Source organism: Passer domesticus, chromosome 4, assembly GCF_036417665.1.
Source record: "Passer domesticus isolate bPasDom1 chromosome 4, bPasDom1.hap1, whole genome shotgun sequence".
Classification (NCBI taxonomy): Eukaryota; Metazoa; Chordata; class Aves; order Passeriformes; family Passeridae; genus Passer; species Passer domesticus.
Window position 1 is genome coordinate 58,696,350 of NC_087477.1, and position 17,251 is coordinate 58,713,600.

At 36.8% G+C, this 17,251-nt stretch overlaps 1 protein-coding gene across 8 annotated transcripts in view; it reads left to right on the forward strand.

The window, feature by feature from the left end:
* CORIN (corin, serine peptidase) overlaps nucleotides 1-17,251 on the forward strand; it is a 119,427-nt gene that overhangs the window by 58,684 nt on the left and 43,492 nt on the right. For all 8 annotated transcript variants that reach the window (XM_064418245.1, XM_064418252.1, XM_064418253.1 and 5 more), the window contains 4 exons: nucleotides 7,763-7,873; nucleotides 12,503-12,610; nucleotides 14,150-14,260; nucleotides 14,804-14,920. In XM_064418245.1, the coding sequence (XP_064274315.1) occupies nucleotides 7,763-7,873; nucleotides 12,503-12,610; nucleotides 14,150-14,260; nucleotides 14,804-14,920 (447 nt within the window). The remainder of the gene's footprint in view (nucleotides 1-7,762; nucleotides 7,874-12,502; nucleotides 12,611-14,149; nucleotides 14,261-14,803; nucleotides 14,921-17,251) is intronic.

Consider the following 17,251-nt stretch of genomic DNA (forward strand, 5'->3'; position numbering starts at 1 on the left):
TAGAGAGCTGAGCTTAGATTAAGCCAGAAGAGATTTGTCACTTACAAAACTTTCAAGTTTCAGAATAGCCTGTGACTAAAATAATATATTAAGTACTACTAGAGAAGGAGCTGTTAAGAATACTGTCTAGTTAATGGTTATTTCATAATCTGTATGGCAGGATTGGTATTCATCTGGTAGTGCACTGCAGAAATTACAGGTAAGTACACACTGGAAGCTTGCTTTTTCTCACTGGGGAAAAATTGTAGAGCCAATTGTGAGATTTGCTGCTCCTACGTGACAGACTGTGGAGACCCTTACTATCCCGCTTGTCAGTTCTGACATCCTGTTGTATAAAACAAAGGGGTTTTTTAAAATTAAATTTTTCATTGTGTGTGATGCTTGGATATGAATGGTTTTGGTATAGAATGGGACACAATAACTGAACTGTCTTCCAGGACCTGCAGGGAGCCTACAAGAAAGATGGAGGCTGGCTCTTTACATGTAGTAATGGGACAAGGGAGAAAGGCTTCAAACTGAGAGTAGGTTTAGAAGGAAGTAGGAAGAAGATCTTTACTGTGAGGGTGGTGAGGCACTGGAATAGGTTGCCCAGAGAAGTTGTGGATGCCCCATTCCTGGAAGTGTTCAAGGCCAGGTTGGATGGGGCTTGGAGCAACCTTGTCTAGAGGAAGGTGTGCCTTACTATGGCAGAGGGGTTGGAACAAGATGATTCTTAGGGTCCCTTCTGACCCAAGCCCTTCTACCATTTTATGATTCTATGACTAGGAGAATATTTTGACCTTTATTTTTATTTAAATGAATGGTTCTAATGTGATTCCTCTGTGACTGAAAAAGGTAAGAATTTGGGTTCACTAAGCTGCTTCTCCTACAGAAATAAACCATACTGTTCTTGAATATTTATTTCTGCAGTTTGTATATTTGAGAGAATTTAATTCTCTGACCACCAAACAGCTGAGGCTGAGTCTCTGCTCTAATCCCTTTTCATCTAGTGCTCAGCAAAAACTGCTTTTCACACTTTTCTCAGTCTCCAGTTCCTGGAAATTTCAAGAGCATGTCCTCGGTTTATGACTGCTTGTTTCTCAACTCTGTGGTTTCTTTTGGGGTTTGGTGCCTCCAGATTACATGCAGGGAATCGTTCCTTGCCCACATATGCCTTGCATATAATTTGTTTTGTGTCATGTATTTCTCTTTTGCATCTTTAGTTATATCCTCTGTTTATCAAAATTAAGGTCTGAGTACTGTTACTACTTGTTTCACAGATTCTTGTAGTGTCACCCAGTCACCCAATCCCAAACAAAAGTTTCTCTTGATTTCTCTTGTTTATTTTTGTCTGTTTTGGCTAAAAACTCCATATCCTCCACATTTTCTGAATTGAAGATTATCACTCCTCCAAAAAAATCCTTGAATGCCATAGTTCCAAGCCCTGTTGGAGAAAATATGCTTGAGTCATGTTGTAGTTAGAATCCAGAGCATTTATCCTGGGAGCAGTTAACAATTCTCCTAAAAAGATGTTTATTGGTTAGAATTGTCTTGAGGATACATATTGGTCCATGTGTCATGGCTAATATTTATCTCTTTGTCTAAAATTTAGCTCCACAGGCATTGGAAATAGAGTGTACAATACCACTGTGGGGAATCTATTATGAAATGCATCCCTGATGTGAACACAGATGTACTGATTGTACTGGAAAATCCAAGCCATGCCTTTATAGTAAAAACATCTGAATGTAAAATGACTGAGTCATTCAGTCATTCTCTGAGTCACTGAGAAAAAGATGCAGGTCTGAAGGCTGATGTCCTTCAAATTGTTACCTGTTTACACAAGCGACAAGTGAATACTTAGTAGATGAGGAAATCAACTACCCTAATAATAGTTGTAAGAATTTAAATTTTGAGATTTAAGATAGGTGGTTGAACTGGTTTCAGAGGTTTAATGAGCTATGAGCATGTAAGGGAGTGAGCAGGAGGCATTATCAGTCATTCACTCCACATGTAACCAGTTCTGGGGGGAAGAAATCACAGAAGCCTTCCTGAGGACTATTATTCATATCCCTACTAACAGAAAATTTCAGCTCTGCTTTTATCTCTCTCTCAACTGACACTGTTTATAATGTTATTTTGTTAGCTTTGACCAGCCAGCATAACTGTTGATGTTAAACCCATATCAGAAGAAAACCCAGTAGCTTGAATGAGAAGTAAAGCAACAAATAATCTGCCTTAGATTAATTTGGAGCTCTCAAAAGAGCCCTGAAGTTATTTTTCTGTTCATTTGAATTGTAAAATGCTTTCAAAAGCAGCAATGAATATAATGCTTCTAATGTTTATACAACAAAACTATGTCAATTCCAGTATAGTGTCACATTCACATTTTCTGAAAGATCCCTTCACTCAAGATTTTTCTCCTGGGAAGCTGAGAAGCCTCAGAGAAAAAGGAAAACAATAATTATCTCATTTGCTTTGCCTGTGTTGTGCTCACATGTGGAATGTGTTTGGAGATTGTTTACCCACAGGTGATGGTTTCATTGGTTTCTGGTGTGAATTATTTTGACTCATTGGCCAATCAGTGCCAAGCTGTGTCGGGACTCTGGAGAGAGTCACGAGTTTTCATTATTATCCTTTTAGCTTTCTGTAAGTATCTTTTCTGTATTCTTTAGTATAGTATAGTTTAGTATTCTTTAATATAATACAGTATCATAAAATAATAAGTTAGTCTTCTGAGAACATGGGAGTCAGATTCATCATTCCTTCCTTCATCGGGGATTCCTGCAAATACAATAGTATAGAGTTACGAAACATTGTTCACTTTTGTGTTTTTGCTAAAGAGACATTATAAATGAATGTCTGTTTCTGTGGAAGAAGTGGTGCACAAGTGGCCTGAACTGCACTTCATTGTCATGAGATTTTGGGTTGGAAGGGACCTTAAAAATCATCTTATTCCGACCCCTCTGCCATGGGCAGGGACACCTTCCTCTAGACCAGGTTGCTCAGAGCCCCATCCAACCTGGCCTTGAACACTTCCAGGAACGGGGCATCCACAGCCTCTTTGGGCAAGCTCTTCCAGTGCCTCACCACCCTCACAGAAAAGATTTTCTTCCTAATACCTAATCTAAATCTACTCTCTTTCAGTTGAAGCTATTCCCCTTGTCCCATTACTACATATTCTTGTTCCTCTCCATCTGTCTTGTAGGCACCATGGAGGTATTGGAAGGCTGCATTAGGTCACCCCTAGCTTCATTCAAACTGGTATTAATTAAGATAATTTTTTTTTTGAGGAATTACTCTGAGTAGAGAATTTGAATACCTGATTGCAAAAGGTATTTATTTTTCTATAGGCAATATAATTATATACATCCAGTAGATAATTTTTCTGAGAAAAAGCTTTTAAAATCAGGAAGACAGTATCTTTGTGCCCTTGCATTTAGTTAATGGAGTGAAAAGGAGAGAGAGATGATTTGTGTATGTGTAACATTGCTGCTTAACAGCTGCAAAACTAGCAACAGTGGAATAATTTTTTGAGGAAAACAAAATGTTTTTCAGGATTTTCATCATGTTTCATGTGAAGAAACACGCACAGTTGCTTAAACTATTTCCTCCACCAAGTCACTCTTTAGTTCTATTGATCCTGCATTATATTCTGTTACCTTCTCTAGTTTTTATTTCCTATTCTGCCTGTGTTCCTGTTTTTTGCCTGTTTCCTTTCCAGCTTGGAGTTTTTTATGTGGTCTTTTTAGGCCACATCATTGAGTGAAAGAAAAAGGTCTTTTGTCTTTTTTCTCCCACAGGATTTTGCATCCTAAGGAAATAGAGAAATGAACAATTACCTGGGGGTAAGGAGTCACCAGCTTTTCTAATTCTATGATTGTGATCATAGTATCAAAACTTTCTAGAATTGACAGCAACAAGATGCATACACTGTACTGCAGGGTACATGCATGGTACATGGAGCAGGTGATAAAAATCTAAAAGTGAGAGAATACAGGGATTCCTCTGTGTTCCATTGTGCTGTTATGACTATATTGGGTGAGAGAAAAAGTCCTTCTGTCTTGTAATTCTGTCTCCAAAAGCTGGCAAAATCAAATGCCCAGAAAAGGAGAAGAGGCCAAGACTATGTGGCAGTACTTTTCCAAATGCCCCTGCATTTTCCATCTGTTGGAGATTCAAGGATTCTTCTGTTATTTGTGACCTGCCATAGATTTTTATTCTATTAATGTGTCCCTTTGTTACATGGGTCTGTGTACATCTTAGCATCCATAGTATTGTGTTCCAGAATGCTACAGCTTGTGTTGCATGAAGAACACTGCCTTTTGGTTGTTTTAATACCTCTTACTTCTTCCATAGCATTAGATAGTAAATGTGGTCTCCACTTTGAAAAAAAAAAAAATTGACAGCACTTTCCATGGTCATTTTCACAGTTATAGAATGCTTTATCTGTTGCTATACCTTGAAATTCAACCAGATATCAATCTTGAGGATGGTAAAATAATGTTTATTTCAGTCTGTGCTCTCTGCAGCTTTCCAGGGACCTTTCCACATAATCTTCTATAGATGACATTCCAGTAATCTAGCTGGAAAGTACAGCAAATAAGTAGTCTTATCTCCTCAAGACTTTTGATAGTACACCACACACAGGTAAAATGAAACACTTTTGCTGCCACTAGTGTTTAATCTAGATTGTAAAACTTTCTGGGTAAGGACTAAAACAAGCAAGTTTCTCTATTAGCAAGGATTGCTTCCATTTTATTTGGGCTCATTTTAGATAACGTTCTTCTGGAGGAGTTTGTGTGTGTGTATATATTTGCATGATTTTATTAATAAATGTGTAAATTATTTACAGAGGTATCAGTAATTAACATTTCCCAGAATATTTCTCTAGAATAACATCTTTGCCATTTGTAATAATTTTGAGTGGAATGGTCTCTGTGTTTCCTGTTTCAGACATCTACTTCAGGCATTATTTCTTCTGCTGCTGCTGCTTTGTTTCGAACAGTACCAGGGTTTCTGAGTATGTAGCCTATGTTCAGTAAAGTCTTATAAATGGTTGCATACCTAAATCCACTAGGTTCCAGATCAAATACCAAAATTTAACATTGAACAAAAGTGTTTGTTTTACAGCATTAGATAAGGCTTTTATAATTTCCATTAAAATTTGATCTTTGGAGGTGTGATGAAATGGTCAGCCTACTGAAAACTTCTTGCACAAGCTTGGTAGAAAGCAGAAATTACATTAATTGGAGGTACTGTCCACAGTGTCTGTACTCTCCTTGCCCTGAACACTGTACTGACTGGATGAAACATATCCAGTTATTACCTATGAGAAGACTGCAAGAGGTGAGATTAAAATTTCTAAAGATTCTTTCTGATTGCAGCTGGAAGCTAAAACTGAGATAAAGAAAATTAATCTCACTCTTCCTCTTTTTTTTTGTATAACATACAAGATAAACAGCAAAATGGTCACTTTAGGTGTGCAGAAATGGAGAAGTGGTTTGGGATAGGAGCAGAACTAGACAGAGATGTATTAAGGAGGCAGAGTCAGGATGACTTAAAAATGCTTCAACACACTTCTGTTCATAGCTGAGAAATGAATATGGGACCCTGAAACCTTTCTCTTCTGATCTGTAAGAAAAGTTATCAGATATTCGTGCTGTTAATTTTCATTCTCCAAGGCCAGATCAGCATCGTCACACAAAAGATAGGAATCCATTACTCTTGCTTTCTTAGTACCAGTGAAGCTCTGTACTGATGGAGATCTCCATCAAAGAAAATCAAGGTAGTTTCTTTTGAGCTATTTATGCTCTTTTTAAACATGAGGGAAATTGTGTAAAAGCCAAGTTATAAGAATGTAAGATTACCCATCAGTTAAAGTTGCCTTTCCAACCTCTAAGAGCCTTTCTTGTATGATGAGTTACAAAATTTTGATTATGCTGTCATATTGTATTTTTATCTGACATCATCATTATCTGTGAGATAAACTCTGGTGTCCAGGGAACTAGTACTTCCATACCAAAGAAGTCTGTTGTTGCTGGGGGCCCCTGTAGAGCTTAGTGACTGTAGAAATCAGGAAGTGCAGTGTATAGGGCAGGGAACTGGAGAAATAAAAAGCTCATAATAAAATTGTGACATTATCATGTGAAATGAGATTCTTTCCCTGTCACTGTTGCAATGACCATGTTGAGCAAGGAATAAAAATTTTCTCTACTGTTCTTTGAACACTTCCACCTAACTGGGCTCTTCATTTTTACAGCTGGAGTTTATTTGCAGCTAAGTCATTTGCAGCTACAAATAAAGGCAAACAAGAGCTATTCTTTGAACATGTAAAATAACATCAGTCTTTACCCTCCAAAAAAAATCACATGCTGATTTTTGTGTCTTAGATGTTATTATTCATTATTCCTTATAACTTTCACTTTAATATCTCATTGCCTCATTTTTCACGCTACAAAATGAGACTGTGACTGTTATCAAATCTCATGTTTGTCTTAAGGCTGTCATATTTTGCAGTTCATGAAACTGGTAGAATACAGGGGAGGCAGTAACTCTTCAGTTAGAGGTTAGGAAATGTGTTCAGCCACACAGTGTGAGGGAACCTGCTGAGAAACACATCATAAGGGTGTGCAGAAGGATGATGCTGGTGGTTTTACACTACCTTGTCACTGATAAAGAGTCACAAGCATTAAATGGCACAAACCAGTTGAAAATCTTTGGTTTAAATTAGTGTCAGGGCACCTAATTAATATTTTTGGCACTGTTCAGTAAAGTTAGAGTTAGGAGTTAGTTTCCCTCCTTTAAAATGCATTCCATAAGCAGCTTTCACTGTAATAACCATGTTCTCATTACACAACTAGAAAATTATGTTTGTATTGCAAAATCAAAATTATTTGCTGTCCAAGTGGACAGTACACCTGGAAATGTCATAGAAAAGATTTTGAAATTATTCCTAAGTTTTAACTACAAACGAAATTTTCATAAGGAGTGTGTGTTTCAGTTAACTAAGTCTAATTCTGCCCTGTTTCTTGGGGATAATAAAATAATAGGAAGGCTTAGAAAAGAATGTGTGTTGAAAAAAAAAAATAATTTCCTGCTGACAAAATTTAAAACTAATAATGAGGGTGCTGGGAGTGTGTGTATTTGTGTGTACAGACATTGCCATAGTGCCTGCTATTCTAGAACCACAAATAAAGCTAAAAATCTAGGTAAATAGTTGAATGTGCAGCCAGTGCAAACTGGAGCTATATGTAATTTTTGAAAAAAAACCCCACTGAAAAAGCATGTCCAGTGCTAAGTAATACCTCACGGCATCCGTTGTATACCTATTGGTTTGGCAAGCTGTGAGGAATACCAAAGGGCTAGATAATAAAGCCAGTCTTAAGCAGAAATTATTATATTTTTTGTAGGAATATTCCACATGAGCATGTAAGGTTCCTTCCTTCATCCCAGGGGCAGATTTAGCAGCTGTAATAGTCCTTTCATGACTGTTTGTTGAGGTATTTTAAAATGGGTCATTCAGTGATAGAAGTTTTAAATGGCTTTGTGCTATCTCAAAATCTGAGATTTTTTCTCCTTTAGGTTTTCCTCTTGACCTTCTTGCATTCAGTGATGTTCCTCTGAGAGCTATCCTAATGTTTTCCAAATTGGAAATATATTTTCATCCCTGTGGGAAATATTAGATATTGGTTTAATATTTGTAAGACTCTAGTATCACTAACTTTGTAGTGTTGATGCTAATGATTTTTCTCCACATTCTGTCTTTTCTGCTCTCTTACAGCACTGTGTGGAGAGGAGAGTTTCTTGTGTGCCAGTGGGATCTGCATCCCAGGGAAACTGCAGTGTAATGGCTACAACGACTGTGATGATTGGAGTGATGAAGTCCATTGTAGTAAGTTTCTTAAACCTTGCAGTGTTCTGCTGAAGTACTGAATCCATTCAGGGAGACCTGGAAGCTGAAGCAGGCTATTGGCACAGAACAGGAGCTTTGCATTGTGTTTGCATATATTGACATTTGGACTCTGTCAGTTGCTGTGGACTGTGTTTAGCTTTGCTCACTCAGGCCACAGCATGTGCTTTTGATCTATCAAGTTTTATGCCTTGAGGCAGATACTCTGCAAGGAGCTATGTTGAAATAAGTATTTTGTTGGGTTTTTTTTGGTGTTTTTTTTTGTTTGTTCTTTAATGGATCAATGGCGTACATCAGAAAGGAGAACTTCCGATAATCAGCTGCATACTGTTGTAGCTTTATCCTGGTCCTTGGCATTGATTTTAGACTAGATGCAAGACCATCTGTTTAGAAAGTTCTCTTGGTCTCAACCCTGGGTGAGATTTATTTAAATTAATCCCAGTATGTGCTGCAGTACAATGTACATATGTGATTGATTAATTTTTTATTTATTTGTCTGTGGGTAGTGCATGTCTTTAGAGCTCCTATGTGTTTTTCTGTATTAACAAAACATGTTGGACTACAGACACCTTTAGAAAAGTGGAGCAAATATACCATAACAAAATAATGAGAAGGCAAGAATAAAAAGAACAGAGGAAGATGTGGAAAAATTACTAAATAGGAACTATACAGGACATGATGCCACAAAACAGGATTTCTCATTCAGGCTTTGAAAAATGTCAGACTGTGCAGTTTAGACTCAACTCAAAAGATTAATTCTTCTTAGTGATTTAAGAGCCTGGGCATTCCAAGACTCGCAGAGCTGCTTTTAAGGAAGTTGTTGTTAGATTTTATCTGACATACTCCAAGGAATAAATGAAGACAGCAATTTCCTCCTGATCTCAATATGAATAAGGCTAGAGCCTGCTCTTCCTTTAATAGCCTATAATTTATTTCTTGGAGGTTGAGATAATGTCTGTTATGTAAAAAGTATTATATGTTTTTATTTTCCAATTTTTCATGTCAGCATTAGCTTTAGATTTAAAGTTCAAAAATTTAAAAATGACTATGAGACTATGGCTCTCAAGTTCTATTAGAAATAGGAAAAGAAGAAATTACTAATAAAAGAATAAATGTATTACATGTCTTGAAAAAACAAGCATAAATTTAATCAGCTAGGATTACCTTTGAAAGGACACCTTGTCTGTTTAATGACACAGGGTTTATATGCAGAGGGCATCTTTCATTAGGATGCTTGGTAGGAATTGAGGAGAGGGTGTGGAGGTCAAATAAAACTTTCCTGAATTACACAGCAGAAAGGAAGGAAGACTGAAGGAAGACCTATTTGCCTGAAAGCTTGGCTGATAAAAGATGCTGTGTTTCTTGCAGTCCTTGCCCCTCTCAAAGTCTTAAGTCACCTCATTAAATTATAGAATAGGTTGCTCAGAGTCCCATCCAACTTGATCTTGAATATTTCCGGGAATGGGGTGTCTACCATTTCTCTGGATAACGTGTTCCAGTGTTTCACCATCCTCACTGTAAAACATTTATTATTTATGTCTGATCTAAAAGCACCCTCTTCTAAAACTATTACTCTTTGTCCTATAACAGCAGGCCCAGCTAAAAAGTCTGTCCCTGTCTTCCATATAAGCTTTCCTAAAGTGCTGAAAGACAACTCTTTCTCCAGGAGAAACAACTCCAACCTGCTCTCAGCCTTTCTTCAAAGGAGAGCTATTCCATCCCTATGGTCATTTTTGTAGCCTCATCTGGACCTCTTCCAACAGGGCCATGTCTTTCCTGTGCTGTGGCACCTAGGGCTGGATGCCGCACTCCAGGTGGGCTTTCAGAAGAGCAGAGCAGAGGGGCAGAATCACCTTCCTCAGCCTTCTGGCCATGCTGATTCTGATGCAGCCCAGGATACAACTGGCTTTCTGGGCTGCAAGTGCACATTGCTGAGTCATGTGCAGCTGTTCATCTGCCAGTTCCCACAAGTTCTTTTGGCAGGGCTGCTTTCCAGCTGTTCATCCCCCAGCCTGTGCTGATGCCAGGGTTTGCCCTGACCCAGGTGCAGCACCTTGTACTTGATCTTGTTTGACCATAAGAATCCCATATGCCCACTTCATGAGCTTGTCCAGGTCCCTCTCTATGGCATCCTGTCCTTCAGGTGTGTCAATCACACCACTCAGCTTGACATCCACACCATCTCCCCTCTCATCTGCAGCTTTGCTGAGGCTGTGCTTGATCCCTTCATCTATGTTGTTAATGAAGACATTAAAAAACACTGGTCCCAGTACAGAGCCCTGTGGGACACCAGTGGTCACTGATGTCCTTTGGGATTCTGAACCATTGACCCTTGGGATGTGATTGTCCAACCAATTCCTTATCCACCAAACAGTCCGCCCATGAAATCCATCTCCCTCCAGTTTAGAGAGTAGGATGTTGTGGGGGTTTGCCTAGACCCATGTGCAGCAGGTCCTTCTGGATCAAACCTGCCACCTTGGCTTTTCCACCTGCTTTAACCAACTGAACTTAACTCAGGGCCAAATTGCTGAATGCAGATTAGCCAGGCTTCATTTATGTTTAGTGGAGTATAGCATAGGAATTGTATTTAATTTTGTGAAAATGGGGATATCCCCATCATTTGTAAAACTTAAATTGAGCCTTTTGCAAGTGGCAGCTGCCAAGTGCCCATCTTACTTAACAGAGTAACCAGCTACCTTTACAATACATTATTGCCAATATCTTGAAGAAAATGTATATTAAGGCTCTTAGATTTTCATCAAGTGAATCTTATTTCCCTGCAAGGAAGTTTGTATTCTTTTTGTTTACCCTGTCTGTGTGGGCCTGTGGGTTGTCTACCCTAAAGGACACTGCAGCAGCTACAGGGGTATGGATGGAAACAGGAATGTGGGGGTATGAATGGAAATTAAACAGTAAATTTATCCAGAGGAAATAACATAGAAAAGGCAGTTTTGTTTCATTTGCAGGAGGGGCAGTGGAAGAAGCATAGAAACTGTCAGAGTTACAAACTGATCAATAAGATTAAAGGTTGCCAGAGTACTTCATGCTGTTGCATATTCAAAACAAGTGATGTTTAGAATTTACTCTCAGCTGGATCTTGGTCTGCTTACAGGAAGCAAGAACTTAAATTTATTTTCATTTAGTGTGGGGTTTTTGTTATTCCCTGTTTTATGAATAATGGTTCTTTTTGAAGCTGAATTAACTATTGAGTATGTAGCTTATGGCTCAGCCATATTATTTTACTTCATATCCTGAAGCATTTCCTTCTTATTAAGCTATAAATTCTGTTTGGACTTTCTAAGATAATATGAAACTTGAAGAAAGCACTAATACTTCTGTGGGGGTAGGAGAAGAAGTGACTCATGTTCAAGTTCCAGTTTTTTTTTTTTCACCCAGGAAGTGAAATACTTGGTTGACATTGATCTGAAGGGGTAGAAACCCCATGGCACCTTCTGGAAGAGTTCTGCACCTTTCAGTGTGTAATATCCTTAGCACGACACCCTGCTTTCAAAGGGGAGCCACTGTGCAATCAGGAACACAGGAATCACATGCCAAGAGGAGAGAGGGAAGTGGTAGCATGATTCTGTTGTGTTGTGGTTGATCATCTCAGAGGAAAGGAGGCACTTTGATTCCAGTCACTGCTTTTTGAGCTCCCTCTCTGTTTCCTGGGTAATAACTCATTTTAAATGCCCACATATGCCAGTAAGATCAGGCACAAAGGACTTCCTTGGTTCCAGTGGCATAGCTCCCAACAGGAAGGCAGTATTGTCCACCCAGTTGTTCTATATCTTGGCATTCTCCCTGGAAGGCTAGAGGTCAAGGAAAAGTCTAGAAGAAGGCAGTGAAACTGAGTTACCTACTTCCTAGCTACGTACTTGAAATCAAAAGTTATTATTGACGGGACCAGATACCACAAACGATAATTTCTGTTCAACCCACTTAACTACAACAAAGATTCCATGTTTTTATTGAACCTGATATTATTTAAGTATTATGGTTATTCTCAGAGAATATCTGGCAGGCTTTACTGATGCATCCAGTCATGAAAAAAAGATTAAACCCACTTAGGGCTTACAGAAAGAATTCCTTGATAAGAAGGCACCAGGCCAAATTTGAGCTCCAAACTGTGTTAAGCATAAAGCTCATTTGAAACCATTGTAAGACCAAAGGCAGGCTCAAAAGCAGGATCTAGGGATCTTGATTTTGCTGTTAGAATCTTCATCTCCACTTCATAGCCACATGAGATAGTCAGGATTTTCCTAGTAATCTGCAATGGTGAAGCCTACAACATGTCTTGAGAACTTTGTGTGTAAAAATTAATTCAACATTTAGGTCCCTATGTGCAACCAGAGCACTCTCTTTTTATGGTATTCATCAAAAAAACACCTGGTGTTTTTTTAGGGAGAGAATAAAAATTTCTAAAAATGGCTTTTGTTTTTTAATATTCTTCCAGATTAGTTTCTCATAAACTGGTACACACCGGTATTAATGCAGAGCCGTAAGTTGTAAGGTATCTGTAGCTAATTTGGGTGCAGTCAGTACATTTCTGTATTCATAGTTTATATGAATGTTCCAACACAGCCTTAACGTTTTACATGCTTTGTTTTGTAGATTGCAGCACTGATCTATTTCGCTGCGACACGGGAAAATGCCTCAATTATACCTTTGTTTGTGATGGATATGATGACTGTGGAGACCTTAGTGATGAGCAAAATTGTGGTAAATGAAAGTTATGTGCTTTTCTAAAGTCTTTAAGATATCAAAGATATCTTTAATAAACCTTTGCCTAGAACTATTGAAAGACTAATATACCCTGCTCTTACTGTATTTGAACAAAGTGTAAACAGCTCACAGATTGTATATGAAATTTGAAAGGGCTTAAAGGAGAGTTCTCGGTCAATCCAAATCTTGAAGGGTTTGGTATTTATAGGAGATACTGCTATTTTCAATTTGCTTTAAACTAATTCCAAATGATGCTTCTTTGCTAGTTTGCCTGGATTTAACTGAGAGTAAAGCAAAATATATGAGGGCACTGGTGGTGCCAACTGTTTTATAGCTGAGCTGTTTTTACATAAGATTGATAGTGAAGTTGTATGTTTTGATTATCAAATTCTTTTTCTTTCATATTGTCTTGTCAATCAACTGTCCATGTTCTCATGACACTTACCTACCTGCTGAATGTATATACCTACACTTCCATAGGAAAAACAATGAGGTTTTGACATTAAAAAAATAATAATCTTAACATGTAACTATTTGGGAAACTTAGAAAGCCTTATTTTTACTAACTTTTGGTCCTGTTACTACACCTGAGAAAAATTAACTTTTCTAAAATATTTTTTAACAGTTAAAATATTATTCCTACCTTTATTACTTTGGCTTTTCTAAGGAAGAACACAAAGAATATAAAAACTGAAAATCAAGGCACATTTTTGTCTGTGATTTTTTAAAATTTCTTCAAATTAAGCACACTCTAAGACTTTTCAATATTTTCTTGTCAGTTTTGGTTATTTAGTGGTTCTTTTTCATAAATAATCTCAGTTTAAAGATAATTAAGTTTTTTTAAATGTTGATCTGTCCCCTATCTTTCCTACCTTGACATAGGTTTTTTTGTATACAATTTTTAAAATCGAAGCTTTTGTACATGCTATAATTGGTTTTCATAGCACATTTGGAGGAGTGGACTATGTGCGTTCTCTCTATTTTCATGTAAAGTCCGTGTGCTCAACAGAATGCTCTTTGTGCATTCAGGTATAAAGAGTAAGATGGCAACTGGAATAATTTCTTTGTAGATAATTCTTATGGAAAATTCCAAGTACATGCAAAAAATACAGTTTCTGAAGTTAAAAAATATTTTTAAATGTCTTAGTAAAAAGATAAATGAAGGAAATTATTTGCTCTGATGGTTACTGAAAATGTTGGTTAACTGAAAAGCATTCCCTGAGGTGGTAAGCCAGATCTTCTGATGGGTTTAACAAATCTTAGAAACTCCTTTATTTACGAATAGTCCCAGCTGTGTACCAGGGAGAAGGAATGAGTGCATCACTATACAGGCAATGCAATTAAGAATGTATGTAACTACCATCTGCAAAATTCTGCAGATACAAAAGAATTCTTCATATAATTTATTAATTTTAAATGGTTCATTAATAAGAAAACTAGCTAATAAGCATAGAAAAATTGATTAGTAATATAAAATATACAAATGGTAACTTAGCATCCTTTTTTTTTTTCCTTCAAATTTGCATTTTTATGTAGATTGCAATCCAGTGACACATCACCAGTGTGGAGAGGGGAGATGTATAACAGCTGATTGGGTATGTGATGGTGACCATGACTGTATAGACAAATCAGATGAGATCAATTGCTGTAAGTTCCCTTCATCTCTAAGTTATTTTCTTCTTTCTTTGAAAACTAAAATTAATAAAAAAGATAACTAGTGTACTCACTTGTAAGGCAAAACTATAAATTATTTTATTGCAGATGTTCACACTTGACAAATGTCTGTTTTCAGTAGGCAGCAGCAGCAAATTAAATATTTATTGCCTTTGTTAAAAAGTAAAGCATTGCTTTGTGTTAGAGCTTCTTGTTAATTACAGAATTAGCTTTTTGTTAATCGTAATGTTCCCACTAAATGAGTAAAACTTATGTGCATTTTTTTTCATTGGGGAAGTTAAGACTTCATCTCAGGCTGTTGCTAATACCTGACATTTATAGTTTCAGTCTCTGTAAGTAAAGCTCAATGCAGCTATTGAAAAATTAGCTGACAAATAATGAGAAATGCCTCCTGACCTTCCGTGCTAAGTGTTATCAGCTCCTCCTAAAATCACTTCAGTGTGATGTTCAGATAGAATGCAGAGCTTCACTGAGCTCGTTGATCAGAATATTGTTTTTTAATTTTTTTCTCTCTAGCATGTCACAGTCAGGGTCTGGTGGAGTGCAGAAATGGGCAGTGCATTCCTAGTGCATTCCAGTGTGATGGAGATAATGATTGTAAAGATGGAAGTGATGAAGAAAACTGCAGTGAAAGTAAGGATATGCCTCATTTTACTCTTCTTACTAAACCTACCATTGACTGCTGTGTTCCACAGTGCCTTTAGCTAAAGCTGTCTGACAGATGACTTTGTTTATCTTTCAAATAACACTTGCTAAGGCTGATTGGTGTGTGCTTTCACACAGGCATTTGTAAGCAGACTCATTTTAATACTTAAAATTATTAAAAAAGGTGAAGAAGTGGGGGTGATATTTAGCACAATATTTAGTCATCTGATATAATTAGCTGTTACTTGAAATACATTGTTTGGAGCAATGAGAATCTACTGTTACAGGAATTGATGTCATTTGAGCAGGAATTTTCTCATTAAAATCAATTTCTTTATCAGAACTTGGGAATCAGAGAAAGAATGTTTTAATAAGTAAACTAATGATTTAGTGTAACTAAGGGAAAATTTATGAGAGCATAAGTTTTCACAGTTACTTGATAGCTGTCTTATTGTGGACTTTATGAGAGAAGAGGAAACTAAGCAATGGCTTGAGCCCCAGAACGTGGTTTTCCAAAGACACTCAGAAAGTAATGTTGTTATGTTATGAAGATTTCAAAATTTGAAGGTATTTTTCACGTGTAATTCTCTTATTCCTGGTAAGGTATAGGTTCAGATTGCAGCCTTTCTTTAATGCAAGAATTATTAATATATTTTAAAAATTAATCTTATTTTAAAAAATTAAAATAGTTAAACTTATGCAGAAAGCTGCCCTTTGCAAGTGTAGTAGTAATAGGACAGGCTATTTAATAGTTATTAGAGCACATTGTGATTATATAAGCCTTATTTGTTTAGAAAACCAGTCTAATAAAAATCCTTTCATAAGCATGTTACTCAGTCCCTGCTTTTCACAGAAAGTTCTTGGGATCGTCCTACTCCAATTTAAGTACTTTCATTCCAAAAAATACCTGAGAAGCTGAAACATAGAAATTATCATTATTTTTCCTCACTTTTAATGTTGACATTAAAAAAAAGTCTTACATGAAATATCTTCTAGTTCTGACCGTGACAATCTTTAAACCTAGAAACAAGTTTTTCTGCTCAGTTCTGACTGTACACTTTCACAAAATGTTCACCTTTTATTCTTCTTTCTTGATGTCCAGTCTCGGTCTTAGCCTGTGAATTCTTTTATCCTCCCTTTTTCTTACATGATGTGAGCTAGAAGTCAGTGATGTATTTTGTTTTCGCTACCTCTTTTTTTCCCTTTTCATTTTGAAGCAATGGTTAAAAATCTTTTTTTGGTATGATGAATAGGTATAGGTTAAAATATTCAAGCACTAGTATGGGATGATAATTACGTGTTCAATTATCTCAGTACATGATGAAAGATCTTTTCTGCTTGGCATTAAACTGCAGACCTTTTAAATACAAACATTTTCCTAATTTTTTTATTATTAATTCTTCAATGTGCAAAAGTTCTATCCAGTATATTGCAGTATTGTGTAGAGAAAAATTCTTTCTTTAGGCAACCATATCCCATCCATCCTAATTTGCCTTGGAATATGTTCGCAGAATTTAGATTTCATTAATCTTTAGTTCCTTGCAAAGTCCATGTAAAACCAAGGCAGAATTCTTGTTTGTAACTTACTATTGTATTTCTTATATATTTTGTTGTTTCCAGCAACTGCAAAAAATGTAGTAGGATATTCACGTATTACAAGGACTTTTCTGCTCTACAAATCAAATTGACAAAATTTGGATATGTCTGTCAGAGTCAGTGGAGTTAGGGCTAATGGAGTCTGGAGTACTGGTTTTGTTACAAACACAATAAATATGAGAAATCAGCACAGAAATTTTGAGGTCAGGGTGCGGTGACTTCGCCTTGCCTATGAAAGGGTACAGGGATCTTGTGTCCTAGTAGCAGTACCTACATTCAGATATTACAATTGACTGTTGCTTTGTCTCCACCTGGATGAGAAAAGTGGTCTCCTTCACTGCATGCCTTAAGGAAATTTAAGGTATGGCATCTGTCTGTGAGTACTGCTCTCATTCATTTTGTGACAATAGAAATCTAATATAGATGCATTCACAGTTGTTTCTGTGATCTCTTCAAAAGACAGGGTACAGTGTGTTTGTAAAAATTCGGCATTATTTGTGCTAGGATCAAAAGAATCTACCTTGTAACACAGGGATTTTTAAAGTATAGGAAGGAGTTGGAGCAAACTTTAAAAATAAATTTAATGTAAATATTTGGGATAGCTTTAGAAGTCAAAAGGCTTTTCCTGCCTTTCAAGTTCCATTTTGCAGTTAGATGCAGCTGTAAAATAAAACTGACAATCACTATAGCAAAGAAATTACCTCTTTTGCTTCAATATATAAC